This window comes from Lagenorhynchus albirostris, chromosome 18 (assembly GCF_949774975.1).
Source record: "Lagenorhynchus albirostris chromosome 18, mLagAlb1.1, whole genome shotgun sequence".
NCBI lineage: Eukaryota > Metazoa > Chordata > Mammalia > Artiodactyla > Delphinidae > Lagenorhynchus > Lagenorhynchus albirostris.
In genome coordinates this window covers 45,599,615-45,616,824 of record NC_083112.1, presented here as the reverse complement: position 1 = coordinate 45,616,824, position 17,210 = coordinate 45,599,615, and the positions used below count along the sequence as shown (strand labels likewise).

The 17,210-nt window shown below is 36.0% G+C and overlaps 1 protein-coding gene across 1 annotated transcript in view; it reads left to right on the top strand.

The window, feature by feature from the left end:
- DACH1 (dachshund family transcription factor 1) overlaps window positions 1-17,210 on the top strand; it is a 415,227-nt gene that overhangs the window by 208,865 nt on the left and 189,152 nt on the right. Inside the window, exon 3 of the mRNA XM_060129262.1 lies at window positions 13,364-13,525. Coding sequence (XP_059985245.1) covers window positions 13,364-13,525 — 162 coding nt within the window. The remainder of the gene's footprint in view (window positions 1-13,363; window positions 13,526-17,210) is intronic.

Sequence of the window (17,210 nt, the reverse complement as noted above, 5' to 3'; positions counted from 1 at the left end):
GTGTGGAGATTAAGATGTTGCAGTTGAGGCTATGATAACTTTTATACTCAATACAATGCCTCCTGAAAAAAGGAGGGTTTTTAAAATTTAATTCTTACTTTATATTGGGGTATAGTTGATTTACAATGTTGTGTTTGTTTCCAGTGTACAGCAAACAGATTCATGTATACATACCCACTTCATATCTAGAGATACATACAGACTGAAAGTGAGGAGATGGAAAAAGGTATTCCATGCAAATGAAAATCAAAAGAAAGCTGGAGTAGCAATACTCATATCAGACAAAAAGGGAGATTTAGTTCAGAAGAACTCAGTTCATTTTCTTCTCTAGAAAATAATGAAAAAAAAAAACTATTCACAGGCCATTGTTGGATGAGAGTATCAGCTAAAAACATAGACTTGTTCTTAAAAATTTTAATTGCATAATGATAACATGAATTATTTCACTGCTAGTATTTTTGATTCTGAAAATAAAAGAAGGATTTTTTTGGTGTGTCTAAAACAGGGCAGACAGTACATAGATAATGTACTTATTTACGATACATTTAATGAATTTTAAATCTACAGTGGACTTTGTGCACCAATGGTGAGAGGACAAAGCATCATATTTTGCTAAGTTGGAGACCCAATTTAAGAGTTAGATTTGCAAAAACTACATGTCTTCTTCCTCCCTTTTGTAGTTTTACATTTAGCTAGAGAGGTTGTTCTCTAAGATTCAACACCTAAATAATGAATTTTTTTATATTGTTCAAAGCTGACCTCTGCTTTTAGAAAAGTTTATCTGCACTTTCTCATCTGTTTAGAAACATACATTTTTGGTTAAGATATCGAAGACAATCTCTCTTTGTCTTTTTTTTTTTTTTCCCCCTGAGCTAGGGAGGTTGAGATAAAAAAGAATGACTGCTTTAAAAGTCACACATGGCTGTAATTTAAGATTTTTTTCCTCTCATTGTCCGTAACAGTTGAAAGAAACCTTCAATGAAAGTTTATTAACTAGGCCAATGCCTGAGGCAATAAAGGTTCATTTATTACCAGTTTCTTGGCTGTTTTTCTTCTTCTATTTTTCGGTTAAACTCATAGCGTAAGATAATACTTCACAAAATTAAACCTTTGACCTTCTGTAGAGTTAAGTCTCCTTTGATTAGATAAAGTAACAATTTATGGTCCAGCATGAGGTTGCACATGAAATGAATAATGCAATAGACTCCGTGTGGACTGAGAATCTATTGCTTTTGAAAAGATGAATGCTGTTTAAAGGGGGAAAAGTCCGCTTAAGTGTGTTGTCTTTATTCAGTGTGCACTTTAGCAATATTTCAAAAGGGTTTACTTCCAAGATAAAGTTATGTTTGAATTTTCTAATTCTCAGAAGGAAGATGTATGGCAAAAATACTGCTAAAAGCTTTGTAACTCTTTATGGGACTGTCTTATGTGTGATTATGCCACGCACTCCAGGTATTAACAAAAGCTGAATTATAAAATAGTCGCATGAGGAAAATGACCATTGCTTTTACAAATGGAGTTCTATAATGATGGGACAATTAGCATAGCATAACTCGCGATAACATGATGAGCTACTATTAACATGACTTAAATTGATATTTGATAAGTTTTACCAACAAGAAGCAGAGCGACAAGAATAAAATAAAATCATAATAATATTAAGCTAGGTTCTTAATTTTTAAACCAACCCATAGGAGTTCAGTTTTTGGTTATTATGATATAGCAACTTTGGTGAATAACAGTAATGTTTTAAATTTTGTTTTGCTTAAGTCATGTTATACTTTTGAAATTCCATAACGCGTTGCCAGAAGAGTGATTGGATATGATTTTCCAGATATTCCTCTCATTTTTCCACGTGCTCTTTTCAAAATTATTTGGCAAAACTGAGAAAAGTCTCAAATCATTCAGTGAAAATATTGTATTGGAATTGTCTAATGACTCCAGAATAGATACACATGCTTTCAGACTCAGAGTTGATGTTTATTTCTATCTTCAGCTCCGTGGAGGTAGAGAAATGTGTACACAGCACAGGTTCGTGTTTCACACGAAGCTGTTGTGATTAGCTGGTTGTTTAAATTACTAATTGACATGCAGAAGTTGAATGCTTGAGAGAAGTGTTTTAGTTTTAGTTTGGTTTTTTTTCAATTAGCTTAAATTATTTAAGATGAATAAATCTACTGCAGTGATTTAGTTTCTTTTAATAGAATCTCATGGTACAACATAAATTAGGTCAAGAGAAGCCATTGGATCAGTGCAACTATAGACTTTGCTCATAAATGAAGAGATGTAAGGAAAATGGAAGATTTGCTCTGACTTACTACTGTTTTGAAATAAAGTAAAAGGTTCTATCGGAATGTACAAAAGACTAGCATTTATTGCCATGTTAGAAATTAGATATTTCTTTCTGTTGTAATGCTTTTGCAGCAAAAAAAAAAAAAAAAAAAGAAATGAATAGTGCAATGCCAACCATTGGTAATTCTTTGACATCCACCTGCTCTGTTCGTAGGTGAGCTGGGTTGAATATATGCATCAAACCTCAGAAGGGAAATAGTTTTGAACATAGACAGCATTTATTTCCTGAACAATAAAGTACAAGTTTGCCTCAGAATCAGACAATTTAAGTAACTTGTCTAAATTACACTAAAAAAATTAAGTAACCTGACTATGATTACAAAGGCATGCCATGATTAAGGCTTCATACCATCCTCTAGGAGATGGCGACCACTTGAGGCTATGGACTGAGAGCTATATTTCTTTGTAATCTTCCTTGTCACGTGGCAGTATTTATTTTTCTAAATTAATCAGGATTATTCTTTTCCATAGTCCAACTTTAAAACTGCAACTAAAATCCTACGTTTCCAAGCACTACAATTGGGCTCTCACACTTCATATTTTTCTTGAAATCACATAGGGAAAATACATTTCTTGTCGGCTGATTATGGAGATTCAATGAGATGGTGATATAAATGTAAGAACCCAATGACAAAAGTGTGAAGAATATATTGCTTCAAATAGTCCTTCCATTCCTATCCTATTGTTATTCAGTGAATATGGCTATATATTTTTCTCTACCCAGACCCTGACCTCTATTTAAAAAGTGTGTATGTGTCATTATATATATATAATGGTGTGTGTGTGTATATATATATATATAGTAATATATATATTTCTTGAGTCTTTTCCTTTATATTACTATATCAGAAAAATTTTTTGGCCACATCGTCTCCAGCTATTTCTGTCTTATTGGGTAACTCCCCCAAACAAAACTTGCATGTAAAAATGACCACCTCTATTATAATTTTTTTCTCATATCCTCTCCTCACCAACAAGCACACACTGACAGAGCCCTACATGCTACCAGGATTCTGGAAAAAGAAAAAAAAGAGACTTATTGAAGTATCAAAGGAGTTAGAAGAGCATTTACATGGTGTTGAGAAAAGTAGGAGAACATTTGGAAAGACTATTCTTAGGCTGAAATGCCAGTGAGGTGACTTTGGCAGGAAATTAAATTTATGACACCGTTTCCTCTTTTCACTTATTATACTGCCTGAACTGTCACCAATATATTGACAAGTAGCCTCTTTTAAAAACATCCTTTCACAATGTCACATACTGTCAGCTACTCTCAGGTTGGTAAGAGCCACCTGACTGGGGCCAATGCTTTGAGTAATTTGGGGTGATGAGTCATGTACATAGTAAGAAGTATTGGACCTTAGACAAATATGAGAACATCCAATGCCCAGTTTAGTGGAGAATGGAATAATAATAATGAGAAGAGCACTTTAAAGAAAATTCAAGACAAATGTTACCTCTTTCAATTTGGTTCTATTTATAATTTTTTCTATATTCAAGATATAGAGAGGAAAATAATTTATGTGCCTTTCTCCTTTTCCTTGTTGCTCTGTATCTAAAATATAGGACTCAGGGTAATATTATAAGCAATATATTTCACCAGTAGTACAGGTTAAAAGTTTTGTGCACAGAGTTGAATGACCGTTGTTTCTGTGGCAGATATATTCAAAATTTTATAAAACGGAATCACAACTGAACATTTAGGTCAGGTTTTTAAGTGGAATCAACTTATACTTGTGGCATCATCTGAGTGTCTGTAACCTTGGTTTCCTGTGCAATCCATAAGCTACTTGAGAAAAGAGGATTCATCTTCCTTCAATGATTCCATAGTTTACTGTATTCTGTACTTTTCTTTTTTCGCTTATTGACAGAGGCAGTGTGGCCAATGCTGAAGTGGGAGTTAGGGGAATTGGGCTTAATCTATCATTATTTAATGGTGTGACTTTATAGAAATGATTAACCTCGCTGCCCCTAAATCTCATCATCAGTAAAATAAAAGGGTCGCAGTAGATAAAGTCTTTCTCATGTCTATGTTTTATAAGTCCAGACTCCAAGTGGCTGTTAAGAAATAGTTTTCTAAAGGTGGTAATGTTAACAGATAGAGTCGAAGTGAAAGTTATATATTCAAGACCTTGTTGTGTCAGGTTAAACTTTTCATAAATTATCTATTTTCTTATTTTAAATCATAGTAATTTAAACATTTGAATTGATTCTGTATCATCCTGATTCTATGAGTTAGTGATTAGAAGTTGAGTGTTTCAAAAACTTCCATGGAAGTTTCTCAGTGATTTTACATGTGGCCAAATAACATCAAGATGGGGTCCCCTCCCCCTGACTTCACTACTGCTATTTCTTCCTAAACTCTGGGAGACTGTAGATTTTAAGCTAATCAGAAAAGAATGCTAAACTTGATGTCTACTCGATTTATTAGTGATTATCAATATTATAATAAACTCTTTCTGTATATTTCTCCAAATTAGTAGTTTTATTTGTTAATTGACACATTTAAAAATCTAATTTAATCAATTGAAAAACTGGAAACTGATATAGGGAGTGTTTCCATTAGCAGCCTCTAAGATCAATTTTCCTTTTCTCTGCAGAATATAAATGTGTTTCAAAGGGCAAGAAAAATCAGTCTAATGGACATTAGGAGACAAACTCACACTCAAAATCTTCAGTCTACCCTGCTTTACAATTAAGTTACTTATTCTAGTTGATTATCATTTCTGTTATTTCATCATTCAAGGGTGAGGACAGGCATAGTTCAATCACAATTTCTGTTTATTTAGAAAGTATTGAGAAATAAAATAACTGGGAAAATTAGTTTCAGTTTTTTAGACAGCTGGTATTTAAATAAGGATAGGAAGAAGACATGGTGGAAAAAGGTACTGGTGTTTTCAAGTTGTTATATTGAGCCAAGTTCTTCTAAGACTTGGAGTGATTTCAATTGAGTTGTAATTCAAACTCATGTAGAGCTTACAATGCACCTTCAACAGAGTTTTGCAAAGAGTCTATAGGATCTGTCAGGAACAGAAAGATTACTTCACAGTAATGACTGTTGAATTGAACTATGCTTTCTGATGTTTTACTTTCTGAATTGAATTGTTGGACAAGATTAATTGCACACAGTGAGAGTTTTAAATGAATGACTGTGTAAAGCATTAAGTATCTCTGTAGGCCACTTGGGGGAGAAAAAGCTAGAAGGTTTAAATGAATAAATGTATTTAAGGCACAGAATGCCTGGGCTAATTTTAAAATTCCTTTACTAACATCCTTTATTGAAAATAGAAACCCACTTTATTCATCTGTCTTTGTTATATTGCTCTAGCTGAAGTAATTTAATATTCCTGCTTTCCACTAATCTTGTAGTTCAACAGAAGTAAACAATAGGTTTCATAAATTAAAAATACACTCTTCTGAACATGCTTATAAGATTAAAAAAACAAGGCTGTAAACATTTATGACTGAAACAAACTAGATTGTTCAAATACTGCCATGATGTATCATGTATATCAATATGGCACTGATATCAGTTAGAATGCAAACAAGGTTTTAAATGATGTGCCCCTTCATTTCAGCTGGAGAATCCGCTTCACACCATCTGCCTATCAGATGGTTAGGAACCAGGGCTGCGTATTAATGCCACATGTTCGATTTTCCTCCTTCTTGTAATGGTTAGATTCATATTGCTAATAGCTGTGCATGAGCACTGTCGATGAAATTTCTGTGACGGTGGAGTGATGAGATATTTATAAGCTGCCTGTCTCCCTGAATAAGCAATAGGAAGAATGCCAGACATAAATAACTTATCAATTCCAGAATATTAATAATAACTACTATTGGCTATAAATGAGTGCATGTTAGAGTACTTTTTTCTACATTTGGGTAAAGTGACATAGCCTAATAAAAAGTCTATCATATGGAAGCTTTGAATGCTTACTATCTCTTGCTTATAACTAATTTTATTTAGCCATTAGGTCTTGGGAAATGCATTTTATATGGAATGTGATGTAAAAGTAGACAACATATCAAACATTTGGAAGTCATCTTGATGTCTTTGAAACCAAAGATCAAAGATTAGACCTTTCAAGTTAATGAGCAAACAAACAGATCAGAGAAAGAATTTGACAGCAATATGTCTCTTTTATTGATATTTATAATCTATAGTTGTAATCTGCTCTTTATAACTAGGGGTATTAACTTATTTGAAAAAATAGAATGGGGATACTTTTCCCTTTTTAGAGAAAGCAATCAGGATTGTATAACAGCATTTGAAGCATTTAAAGGCTGTTTTGATGAAAGTTGAGAGCAGAAGAAAAATGCTATCTTTGCAAAGCAAAATAAGGCTCTCAAGGAATAATAATGCCTGCTTCCCTCCCAAATGATAAACCCATGGATTGGTCTCAGGATATTGAATTGAAGTAGCAAAGGGTTTGTATCAATATAGCACAGAGTGGAGACAGTCATTTTATGATAAATTTGATCAGTGTAGGCTACTAAATCAAATAATTTGATAGAAGCATGATTTTCAGGTGTCCATTTGTCAAATGTTTAAATTTTCACCATACACTGTTAGATAACTTTTGTCATATTTGCATTTTTGTGAATAACTGAACAAAGGTAAAACTAAATGACATGATGGATATTACAGGTTACTTGATAATATTTACTACCATTTTCAGAGGGCTTAGTATGTGCCCATGCTGTTGTGTACATTATTTTACCTTTATTCCCCACAATACTGCTATGAGGTCAGAACTGATATCTCTGCTTTAAAGACAGGAATTTGGAAGCCTTAGGAATTACATAACTTGCTGCAGTAGTTCATATAAATTTGATGCATGTTGTCCAAAGTTTGTATGGCTTTTTGGAGTGTTTTGTTTTCCAATGACTTTATGTTTACTCCTTATATGATAGTGAGTTTACATAGCTAGGAATTTCCATGCCAGTCACTGTTTCAACAAGAACTTTAAAAGGTTTTCATGGACCATCAAAAAATAAAAGTACAAGTAGGGCTTTCCCGGTGGCGCAGTGGTTGAGAGTCCGCCTGCCGATGCAGGGGACACGGGTTTGTGCCCCGGTCTGGGAAGATCCCACATGCCGCAGAGCGGCTGCGCCCGTGAGCCATGGCCGCTGAGCCTGCGCGTCCAGCCTGTGCTCAGCAACGGAGAGGCCGCAACAGTGAGAGGCCCGCGTACCGCAAAAAAAAAAAAAAAAAAGAAAGGAAAAGAAAAAAAAGTACAAGTAAAAGAAATCTATAAGCCAAGATAAATATAAAGAATTTCTAACAATAGCTGGTTAAAAAAGTAATATAAAATTTGCTCTGAAGGAGTAGAACAGAATGGAGCCTGCTGCAATGAGTTTGTAGCATAATTCAAACACTACTATGACAAGCTGTTTTTCTAAATGTATGTAAAAATCTATTCATTCTTTTGAATTGTAAGTGGTAGAGTTCCTGAAGATCAAGTAGAAAAAAAAGAAGCCTAAATATTTTTGCATGACATAAGGCCTATGGGCTTTAGCCTAAGTTTGATGTACAGTCCCTTTTCTGAGGGCCAAAAGAAGGTCTACGAGTTGCACAGTATATGACTTATTATCCTTTCTCTGAAGGAAAACATGTTTTTTAAACCAACTATCTCTCAATACATTATTTTATCAATGGCAAAAGAATTTTAAGTATACATTAAAGTTTCCCCATTGCTGATGATAAAATTGGATTTAGAACCTTTTAAAATAAAATGAAATTATACTACATTTGACTTCTCAGTTTAGTGTATGTTTTTGTCTTTGTGTGTGAGATACTATAATTGTTCTTGGAAAGTGTAAAAAGAGTTTCGTGAGGTAAAATAGATGGGTTAATCATTCCTAAGTGTAAGAAAACCTTTGTTCATTTATTTGTTTCTTCACCATACACACACACATGCATTACGTAATATATATGTAATTTTTCTCTCAATGAGAGAAGGAAATCTGGTGAAAATTTTACCTGATTGAAGAATCTGGAGAAATTACCCAAGCTGTTTAATTAACAATTACTGTATATACCAAATAGATTCATATATGTAAGTGGTTGGTTGAGTTAATAACGTGCATGACTACTGGATCTATAACACACAGAAGTGCTGTGTTACCTGGCTGGCCTCCTTGCTTCTGCTCTGCAAGGGTAGAGGCGCAGAAGACTCATTTTTCCAAAGTCTGCATCACACTACAGCAGTATGTCTCAGATTCTGATTATTGGTCCAACCTGTTTTGTATTTTAACAAGTTTCCTTGTTGATTCTTAAGCATACTCACTTTCAGAAACCACCACAGAGATGATCTACCTAGCTAAAAAGCTTTTACTGTAAGTTGTAGACACACTTTAATAATGTACACTACTGTCATCAAATAATCTAAGGGCAGGGAGCATCAGAATCAAGCTACTGAAAGATAAAAATACAGATTCCTCAGTCCATCTCAGAGATAGGGTCTATGAATGTGGCCCCAAGGAAGATAACCTTCAACTTTACCACACTCTGCAGCTGTATTTGATGTAGATTATCACTTAGAGAAACGCTGGATTACCTAGTTCTAAGGGAAAAATGGCTTGTTTTGATTAAGAAGAGTTAAAAGCAGTCATAAATTCACTGCTTCAGGGTGGGATATTGAAGGAGAATATGCTGAAGTCTGATTATGAGGCAGGTGGAGAAGAGTTCTAAGTGAGAAAGTGTTATGGAGGGAGGAAAAGTGTGTGGTAAATGTTATGGGTTGCCAATGTTTACACAAGCAGACCATTCTTTTCTTAAAAATTTTTATTTCATTTTGCAGTATAGTTGATTTACAATGTTGTGTTAGTTTCAGGTATGCAGCAAAGTGATTCAGTTACATATATATATATATATATATATATATATATATACCTTTTCATATTCTTTTTCACTATAGGTTATTACAGGATATTGAATATAGTTCAGTATGGCTCAAGGACCTATACAGCAGGTCCTTGTTGTTTATTTTATATATAGTAGAGTGTATCTGTTAATCCCAATTTGCTAATTTACCCTCCATCCCACCTTTCTCCTTTGGTAACATTGTTTGTTTCCTAAGCTGTGAGTCTGATTCTGTTTTGTAAATGAGTTCATTTGTATCATTTTCTTGGATTCCACGTATAAGTGATATCACATGATATTTGTCTTTCTCTGACTTACTTCACTTGGTATAATAATCTCTAGGTGCATGCATGTTGCACAGGTAGAGCATTCTTGATTGCATAGGAAGTGTTTTTACAATGTGAACTCTCTATGAAGTATAGACCAAAAACTAGTGTTATTTTGTGAATTTATTACACTTATTTTTTCAAAGGCAGCTTCAATAGGGAACAAACTATACAATGGGACCTCTTTCTAGAGTGAGTGTAGAGATTCTAAAATAAGTTTTTACTAGAGACAGCAAGTTGGAGGGAATTTGAGAATTACATAAGAGATTTGAAAGGGCCATGGCAAGGCCAACAGGAAGTGCAATCAATGCAGAGGTGAGTGTGAGACTTTCATGATTCTCTCCAGTCCTAGGCAGATGTAGCTTTGGAAAGTAAATGCTTTTTATTAAATTAATGAGATTTGCTACTCCTAGTATATTTACATTGACTGTAATATGAACATAATGTTTTAAATTACTTACATGGATATTGTCAAAATAATGCCCATATTTCTCCTGTGGCTTTCCATGTAATCCAGTTTGAGAAGCGTTTTTTCATTCAGTGACAATTTGTGCCAGGCTTTGTGCTCAATGTTTGGGATACATATACTAAGAAAGTATTTCTGTCCTTTCAGTGTTATAACCTAGTCGGAGGAGCTAGCCCTACACCGACCCCCCTGAGCCACACCCCTCGCCCCAAAAAAAGGAGCAATAAAGAGTTTGAGTGAGTTTCTGTTCTCAGATTGCACATTAAAGTGACCTGAGGAACAGTAAAATCAACCAAAATATACAGATGGATGTGTCCGAACCAGAATCTCAGATGGTAGGACTCAGTTCTTTGCATGGTTTTAAAGCCCTGTGGGTGATTCTGATGCACAGAGAATGCAGACTTTCATTCAACAGGGCTGAGAACACAAGTAAGTGGACCACTAGCTCTACTCTTGAGGAGTAGGGTGGAGAAGGTCAGCTCTTTAAAAGAAGTGAGTCTTAGGCTGATTCTTGAAGTGTTGGAGCTCTTTCCCAGGTAGATTGAAGAGTCAGGGTCCTGAGCCTGCTCCTCCTAGAGCATCATATTTAAGCCTCACATGACAGATGCAAGGACAGATCTGGGGCAGGGGACTGGAGAGATTTTCTAGAAAGTCTGAACAGCATGTGCAAAGTCTGGCTTGAAAGAGGAAATGTAGTCCACTAGAGGTTGTGAAAGACCCCTATAGGTCTGGAGCACACAAAGCAAAGGAGACCTGGGGGAAAGATAATGTCACACAGATAAGCAGGGTACTTGAGCACACAGGGCCCTGACAGACACATGAAGCACCCACCTTGTTCCTCAGAGCAGGCATCAAATTCCAGGGTTAGCTTTTTGTTTTCATAAGGTCACGTTGACTGCAGTATGAATCATAAGAGATTGGAGGTAGGGAAAGTGGAAGCTGTTAAGAAATAATTACAAGACTCCAGGGAACAAAAAGTGGCAGCTTACACTAGGGGAAGCCAGGGGAGATGGAGAAAATTGTCTGAGTGTGAAAGCTATTAAAGAATTAAATTTGAGAACCCATCTAACAGGTGAGTTAGTGAAACTTAAATCAGCAACTGTTGCAAATGTCATAGCTTTCTTCTTGCTTTCATGAAACTGGACTGAAAATAGAATATTCCAAAAGTATTATGGTTATAGCATGTGTGTGTCACACACACATCTATCTGTTGGAATTTGCATTAGAAGTGTAAACCTAAGGGGGAAAAACTGTCAAATGGAAAAAGAGAAGAGTACCATAAATAAGATCAGATAAATAATAAAATTGTGAAAAACATTTTTAAAAGTCAAGGGTTAATGCCGGCAGCTAAGGAGAAGCAGGATACTTCTAGCTGAGGGAGGCTGCAGCCAGCCCACTGTATCCTGCTTGAGTCATAGCTAGGACTGGGCTTGACTTGCTGCAGTAAAAACTAGAACACAAGGCCTGCCTAGTTTTTACTAAACATTATGTGGCATTCTTCACATAGTTTATCTTATTTAATCCTTCTATTATCCCTTTGTGAATAGGATGACTTTACAGATGAAGAAACCATACTTAAGAAGATTTTATAGCTTGTGTAAGGCCATATCAAGCATAGTTATGTTTCACGCTACTGAGCTTGATTCAGATCTATTCAATAATAACAATCATATCTCAAGTGGTAGTTTTTTCTTTCTTATTTGAATACTATGGAACAAGATTTACCTGCCATATAAATCAAAGATAAAGACCCTAGATGTGTCATAAATTGGATATGGGACAACACCAGGCAATGAAGGGAAAGGACAAGTGGGATGTTCACATTGGTGACAAGGCGAAACTGAGGAAGAGAGATTTTCTGGGAAACACAAAGAGAATTTTAAGAGAACAGGAAAGAAAATCTTCTGAAACATCTTTGAAGGAAATGAGTAACTGGGGAGAAAATTCAATCATAGGAAGATGAGAGAATCAGTTCAAGTTGGGACTTAAAAGGCAATAAGTGTTCAGTCGAGACCCAGATGAATTCTTTGAGTTCAGATCAGTGCCTTTTTAGGGGGCAGTTACCAGTTTGTCATGCAAAGAGTCAGTCTGAAGGTCTTGTTGCGTTGGGGTGAAAGTTGTCAAGGTCTCTTTGGTCTGATCTGAAGGAAAGGTGAGGTATTCTCCTAACCTCAAAAAAAAATAAATAAATAAAAAAGCAGGGGTTTCTAGGGAAAAAGACCTTCTTCTAATTCCTGAGGCTGCAACTTATTTGCTATAGTAACTAGAAGTGGGGAGGAAAAGAGGGAGAGAAGTTTCAGTCTCAAATCCACCAGCTGCAAGTGGAAATAAATCATACATAAATTCAAAGCAGGCTGAAGCGCTGTAGCCAGAAATTCTGAAGCAACATAGCAAAAGGAGTATGAGGGTGTGGGCGGGTGTGTGTGTATATCCTCTCATAGACTGTCAGAGTTTTAGAGTTAGCAGAGATCATTCACACGTTTCAGTGTCTTTCATTTTGCAGATGAAGAATGTCGGATGAAGTGAATTGACTCGGTAAAAGTTCACACGTTTAAGGAAAACAAATCGCTCCTGTGCTCCAAAACCTCTGCTGGTTACCTAGAGCCTGTACCTAAAGCCAGGTCTTCACTTTCTGATCTTCCGTATCTGGCCTCAAACTGTTTTTTCTAATCTCATGATCACTGCCACCTCCCATTTTCTGGATGAACAGAGACAAACTTTCTGGAGACGGTGTGGCATAGTGGTTAGAAAGGTCAACTCTGGGACTAGAATACTGGAGGATGACAAGTGGGGGAAGTGAATCACAGGACTAAAATGTTCCAGACAAAGGCAATGGCAATTGCAAAAGCACGGGCTTGAAGAGGCAGGGCACGTGTGGGTACTGGGGCCACGTTCAGCATAGGGGGAGTATGGCATGAGAATAGGGAAACTTTGGGTGATTAGGTAGGTTTCCAATTTTAGTGAAAAGCTTTGTGAGTTAAGCTAAGCAGTTCAGATTTCCTCCACCACCACCCCCACCCACCCACCCCCCGTAGGCAGCTGTAGAGGATTTGGAGCCAGGAATGACATGTTCAGATGGGTTTGTTTGAGGGCGAATTCTGTCTGCATTTCTACTACTCTCCTTCTGTGTACGAATCATGCTTTTGCTAATATTGAATATGGGAGTTCGGAGAGCACTCTATGATATCAACATAGTTTCACTGGTTAGCTGGGAATGAATATATGATATCAGAGTGCTGCATAAAGGAAGCAGATACTTCAATATGTTGTATATGTGTTCTATAAAGCACATGGATTCTTACGTGAAAAATCAGAATTTGAATTACCTCATTTTTAATTTATTCTTTGAAGGTTTGACAGCAGCAGCTGCAGCAGCTGCCGCTGCTACCAATGCAGCGATCGCCGAAGCAATGAAGGTGAAAAAAATCAAATTAGAAGCTATGAGCAACTATCATGCCAGTAGTAACCAACATGGAGCAGATTCTGAAAATGGGGACATGAATTCAAGTGTCGGTAAGTTTTATGTTCACTGAAACTTACTGTGATCATTTTGCTACTCAATGACTTTCTTTTCCAGAACAAAATTATTGGCTACCCGTTCAAGAAGTTGGACCCTTTAGCTTTGTAAATAGTGTACATTTTGAAGAAACCACTTAGCCTAACAACACACACTCTAAATAAATAATTAGCAACATTATTTTTAAATGTAGGCATTAACTTTATGTCTGCAACCTCTACTGTAAGAATTCAGTTAACATCTTTCATAATACAAATAAGTTCTAATAGTCAGAATTCAAAAATATTTATTATAGGTAAGATGGCAGAAGAATATTTACAAACAAAACCACACACTAGATTTTTTATTCTTAATGCATTGGTTATCAAATAAGAAATGTGCCTTAGCAGCAAAACATATAAATTTAATCTTTTCATGTACTGCCAAGAATAAGAATTATGCTGATAATTAATTCTTTCTGTATACATCCATTATCAGTTTCTCTTATTTAAAAAATGCCACTTTAATTTCTTAATTTGATCTTCTTCTTTCTTGAGGTATGGAGGGATGGAAAGTTAACCATTACTGTTTAAACCAAAAAGGAACAGCTTTCTCTTTGCAGAATTAATTTGGGTAATTTGTTTTGTCAAACACAACTTCAAATGAGAGTTAAATTTTTATTGATGATATCTTTAGCGTCTGTGTGTTTGTGACATAAAACATTTTTTTCTGCCACTGCACTGTATTATTTCCCTTTAAAATGTAGAAATCATGCTCAAAATATAATTGAGCAAGAGAAATTTGGATGCAAGATGTACACAAGACTATATCCAACATACATGTTCATGAGGGACACAATAATTTTTGGAAGTTCAATTAGATTTCCTTTTCTGTGCAACATTTTAACAGATTATTTCTTTAGCTAATCAGCAGCTCCCTACTTTCAGTCCATTGACCTACAGGTAGGGGGCGTGTATGAAGAAATACTGTGGACTTCAGTGATAGTCATTTTCACAACTGTTCATGGAATCATGTGCTAGATATGAGTAACCTAGTAGGAAGTAATTTTAAAACACATACACAAAACACAAAATACCACCACTTCAGTGATGCCAAAGAGCAGCTTCTAATGTAAAAAGGGGAAAAATAGAACTTTTCAACAGAACTAGACAAGAGAAATAGAAAAGGAGAGGCGTTAATGGCTTTGACTTGAGAGTATGATAAAGAAGGAGGTAGCAATTCTTGGACAAAAAGATGTGGAAGAAAGCCAAAGACACGGCTCAAAATCTGAAAAGGACTAAGGGAAGTGCCAGCATTCGCATTTGCAGTGCTTCTATTGAGAAGATGGAGGGCGGTGGATGCTTTAGGGCATAGTTTACACACATCGATTTAAACTTTTAAAAGTTAAAAACGATACTGAAGTAAAATGAAGGAATTGTAATTCTGTTTTTAGAACTATTGACGACATATTATTTTAAAATACTAGTCTTTTACTTTGCCCAGTAAAACAGAGCAAGATTGGACACTTTTAAAAACAAGTAATTGGCCACTCTAAACTATAGTTGTGATTCCAAAGCATAATTTAGATTGTTTTCAAAATTTTAGGAGAGTAAGCCTTTAATGTGGGCTGTTGTTGGTAGCTGGTGTTGTGAGGAGGGATCGTTAAGTTAGGCAATTTAATAACACTTGAACAAAATATATTAAAACATTATACCTCTGTCAAATTTCCTGAGCAGCAGAACAGAAGCTGGCTTTGGAGAAACCAACAGGCATAAGATAAAGAGACCATAGCTCATAATTAAGCGTTGGCATACACTTAATATTTGATATTATGGAATAATACTTGCCCTCTGACCAAATTGTGCTTATCATAGTTATTTGGATAGCTAGGCTATCATAATGACTTAAACTAAGAAACAATTTAAGTTTGCTTTTTAGTTGGAAGAAATCACTTTTCTTCCATTAAGGTATTCACTTGCTAGTTTATATTGCTTTTTTTTTTTTTTTGACACCCATCATCCAATTTGAACCAGAAACGGAAATTTATTTGAATTTTCCTAGAGGGTCTTAATATTTTGAGATTGTGTTAACATTAGTGCCATTGCTAGTCCCTAAAGCTCATGGATCATGTATGTTAGAGATCTGTAGCTGATTTGGGGGGGGAATGTTATCCATTGTCATTTTTATTCTATTCTCACACATTACTGTCCTCTAAGAATTTGTGATTTATTACCCTTCCTGAGCACACCCCCTGCCCCCTTATTCTTTACCTAGAGATCAGGGAAAGAGAGTTTAGGGGAGGGATGGGGTAGAGTGGGGGAAGGTACAGAGCAATGGTGGGGATGGGAGGTTGAGCTTGCATAGATCACGGCAATTTTGAGCAATTGCTTTAAATGGACTCCAGTCTTCTCTGGTTCTGAGGATAGTGCCTGCCTCATGGTAAGTGTTCAATAACTATTTGCTCCGTGACTTTGGAAAGTTATGTGAACTTTCTGAGCCTCGCATTCCACATCTGAAAAATGGCATAGAAAATAGTATCTGCATCGTGAGAATGAAAGGAAATCATATTTGACAAGTGCTTATCATTTTATTCATTACAGTGTCTGTTTATCACATTTTTTTGGTCACCCATAATGTTAGTCATGTGGGTATTGCTTTTGTTATTATTTCTCCCAACTTACCCTCCTGAAAATCACCTTCTTCCTCTTTTTACAGCCACCGACTGCTTCCTCCTCTGTTTTCCTATTCTCTCTGCTAGGTATTATTTGTTAAGCTGCAGGCCTGTGAGGAAATTTGGGGGTAGCTGTGACATCATTTGGATTGTGTTGTATGTTTGATTTTAGCTTATTCTAGGAACACAAAAATAATCCTAACACAGCCTCAGCACTCAAGGGGCGTACACTCCTATGGGTAGGGTGGTTAAGTAAGCAGACAGTCATAACAGGATGCGGTGGATCCCCCAGGAACATCAGCTAGCACGAGGCGCTTAGGAAGTGGTATTGAAACCTATGAATTCCAGGAGGTATCCCAAGAACCTCAGAAGCCTTATATTTCAGAATACAAATGTACAGCTCTCACGAATCTGTCACTTGGCCCTTGGAAGTAGCGAAACCCCTCAGAGAGGTGCTACTTAAATGATGTATTGTTACTACTCAGCCCTGCCCAAATCTAGTGACATTTCTGAAGTCAATTCAGGGTTCTATTTTCCCTTATACTCATCTGGCTCACGTGTTATTTAAATGTTTCAGGCTTCTCTACGTAGAAACACTGTTTCCCCCGCCCCACTTCCTTACTCCTTGGTTGTAAGTAAATCCTTAGTGCTGCTAGAAAATAGAATTTTTTCTTTGCTTGGTTTCATTTCATTTGGCTTGATGAGGTGAAGGAATATTCTTATTATAGAAGACCCTCTCTAGTTCTTAATATGAATTGTAAAAATTAGCCAGAAAAAAAGGTGTTTGAAGAAACCTATGACACTGACAAATAATTATTTTATATCCCAATTTTACATGGTAACCTTGAGCTTGCATCTTTCCAACAGAATGATAACTTTAGGAAGAAGTGAGGACTTCAGGATAGATCTGAGTGAGGCATCAGCAGGCTGACTAAAATATATGGCTGTGTCGCCATTCTCCCTCATCCACAATCAATTGGATTCTTTTAGTTTAATATTTACTTGCTAAGATGAGATGCTAGTCTGCATGG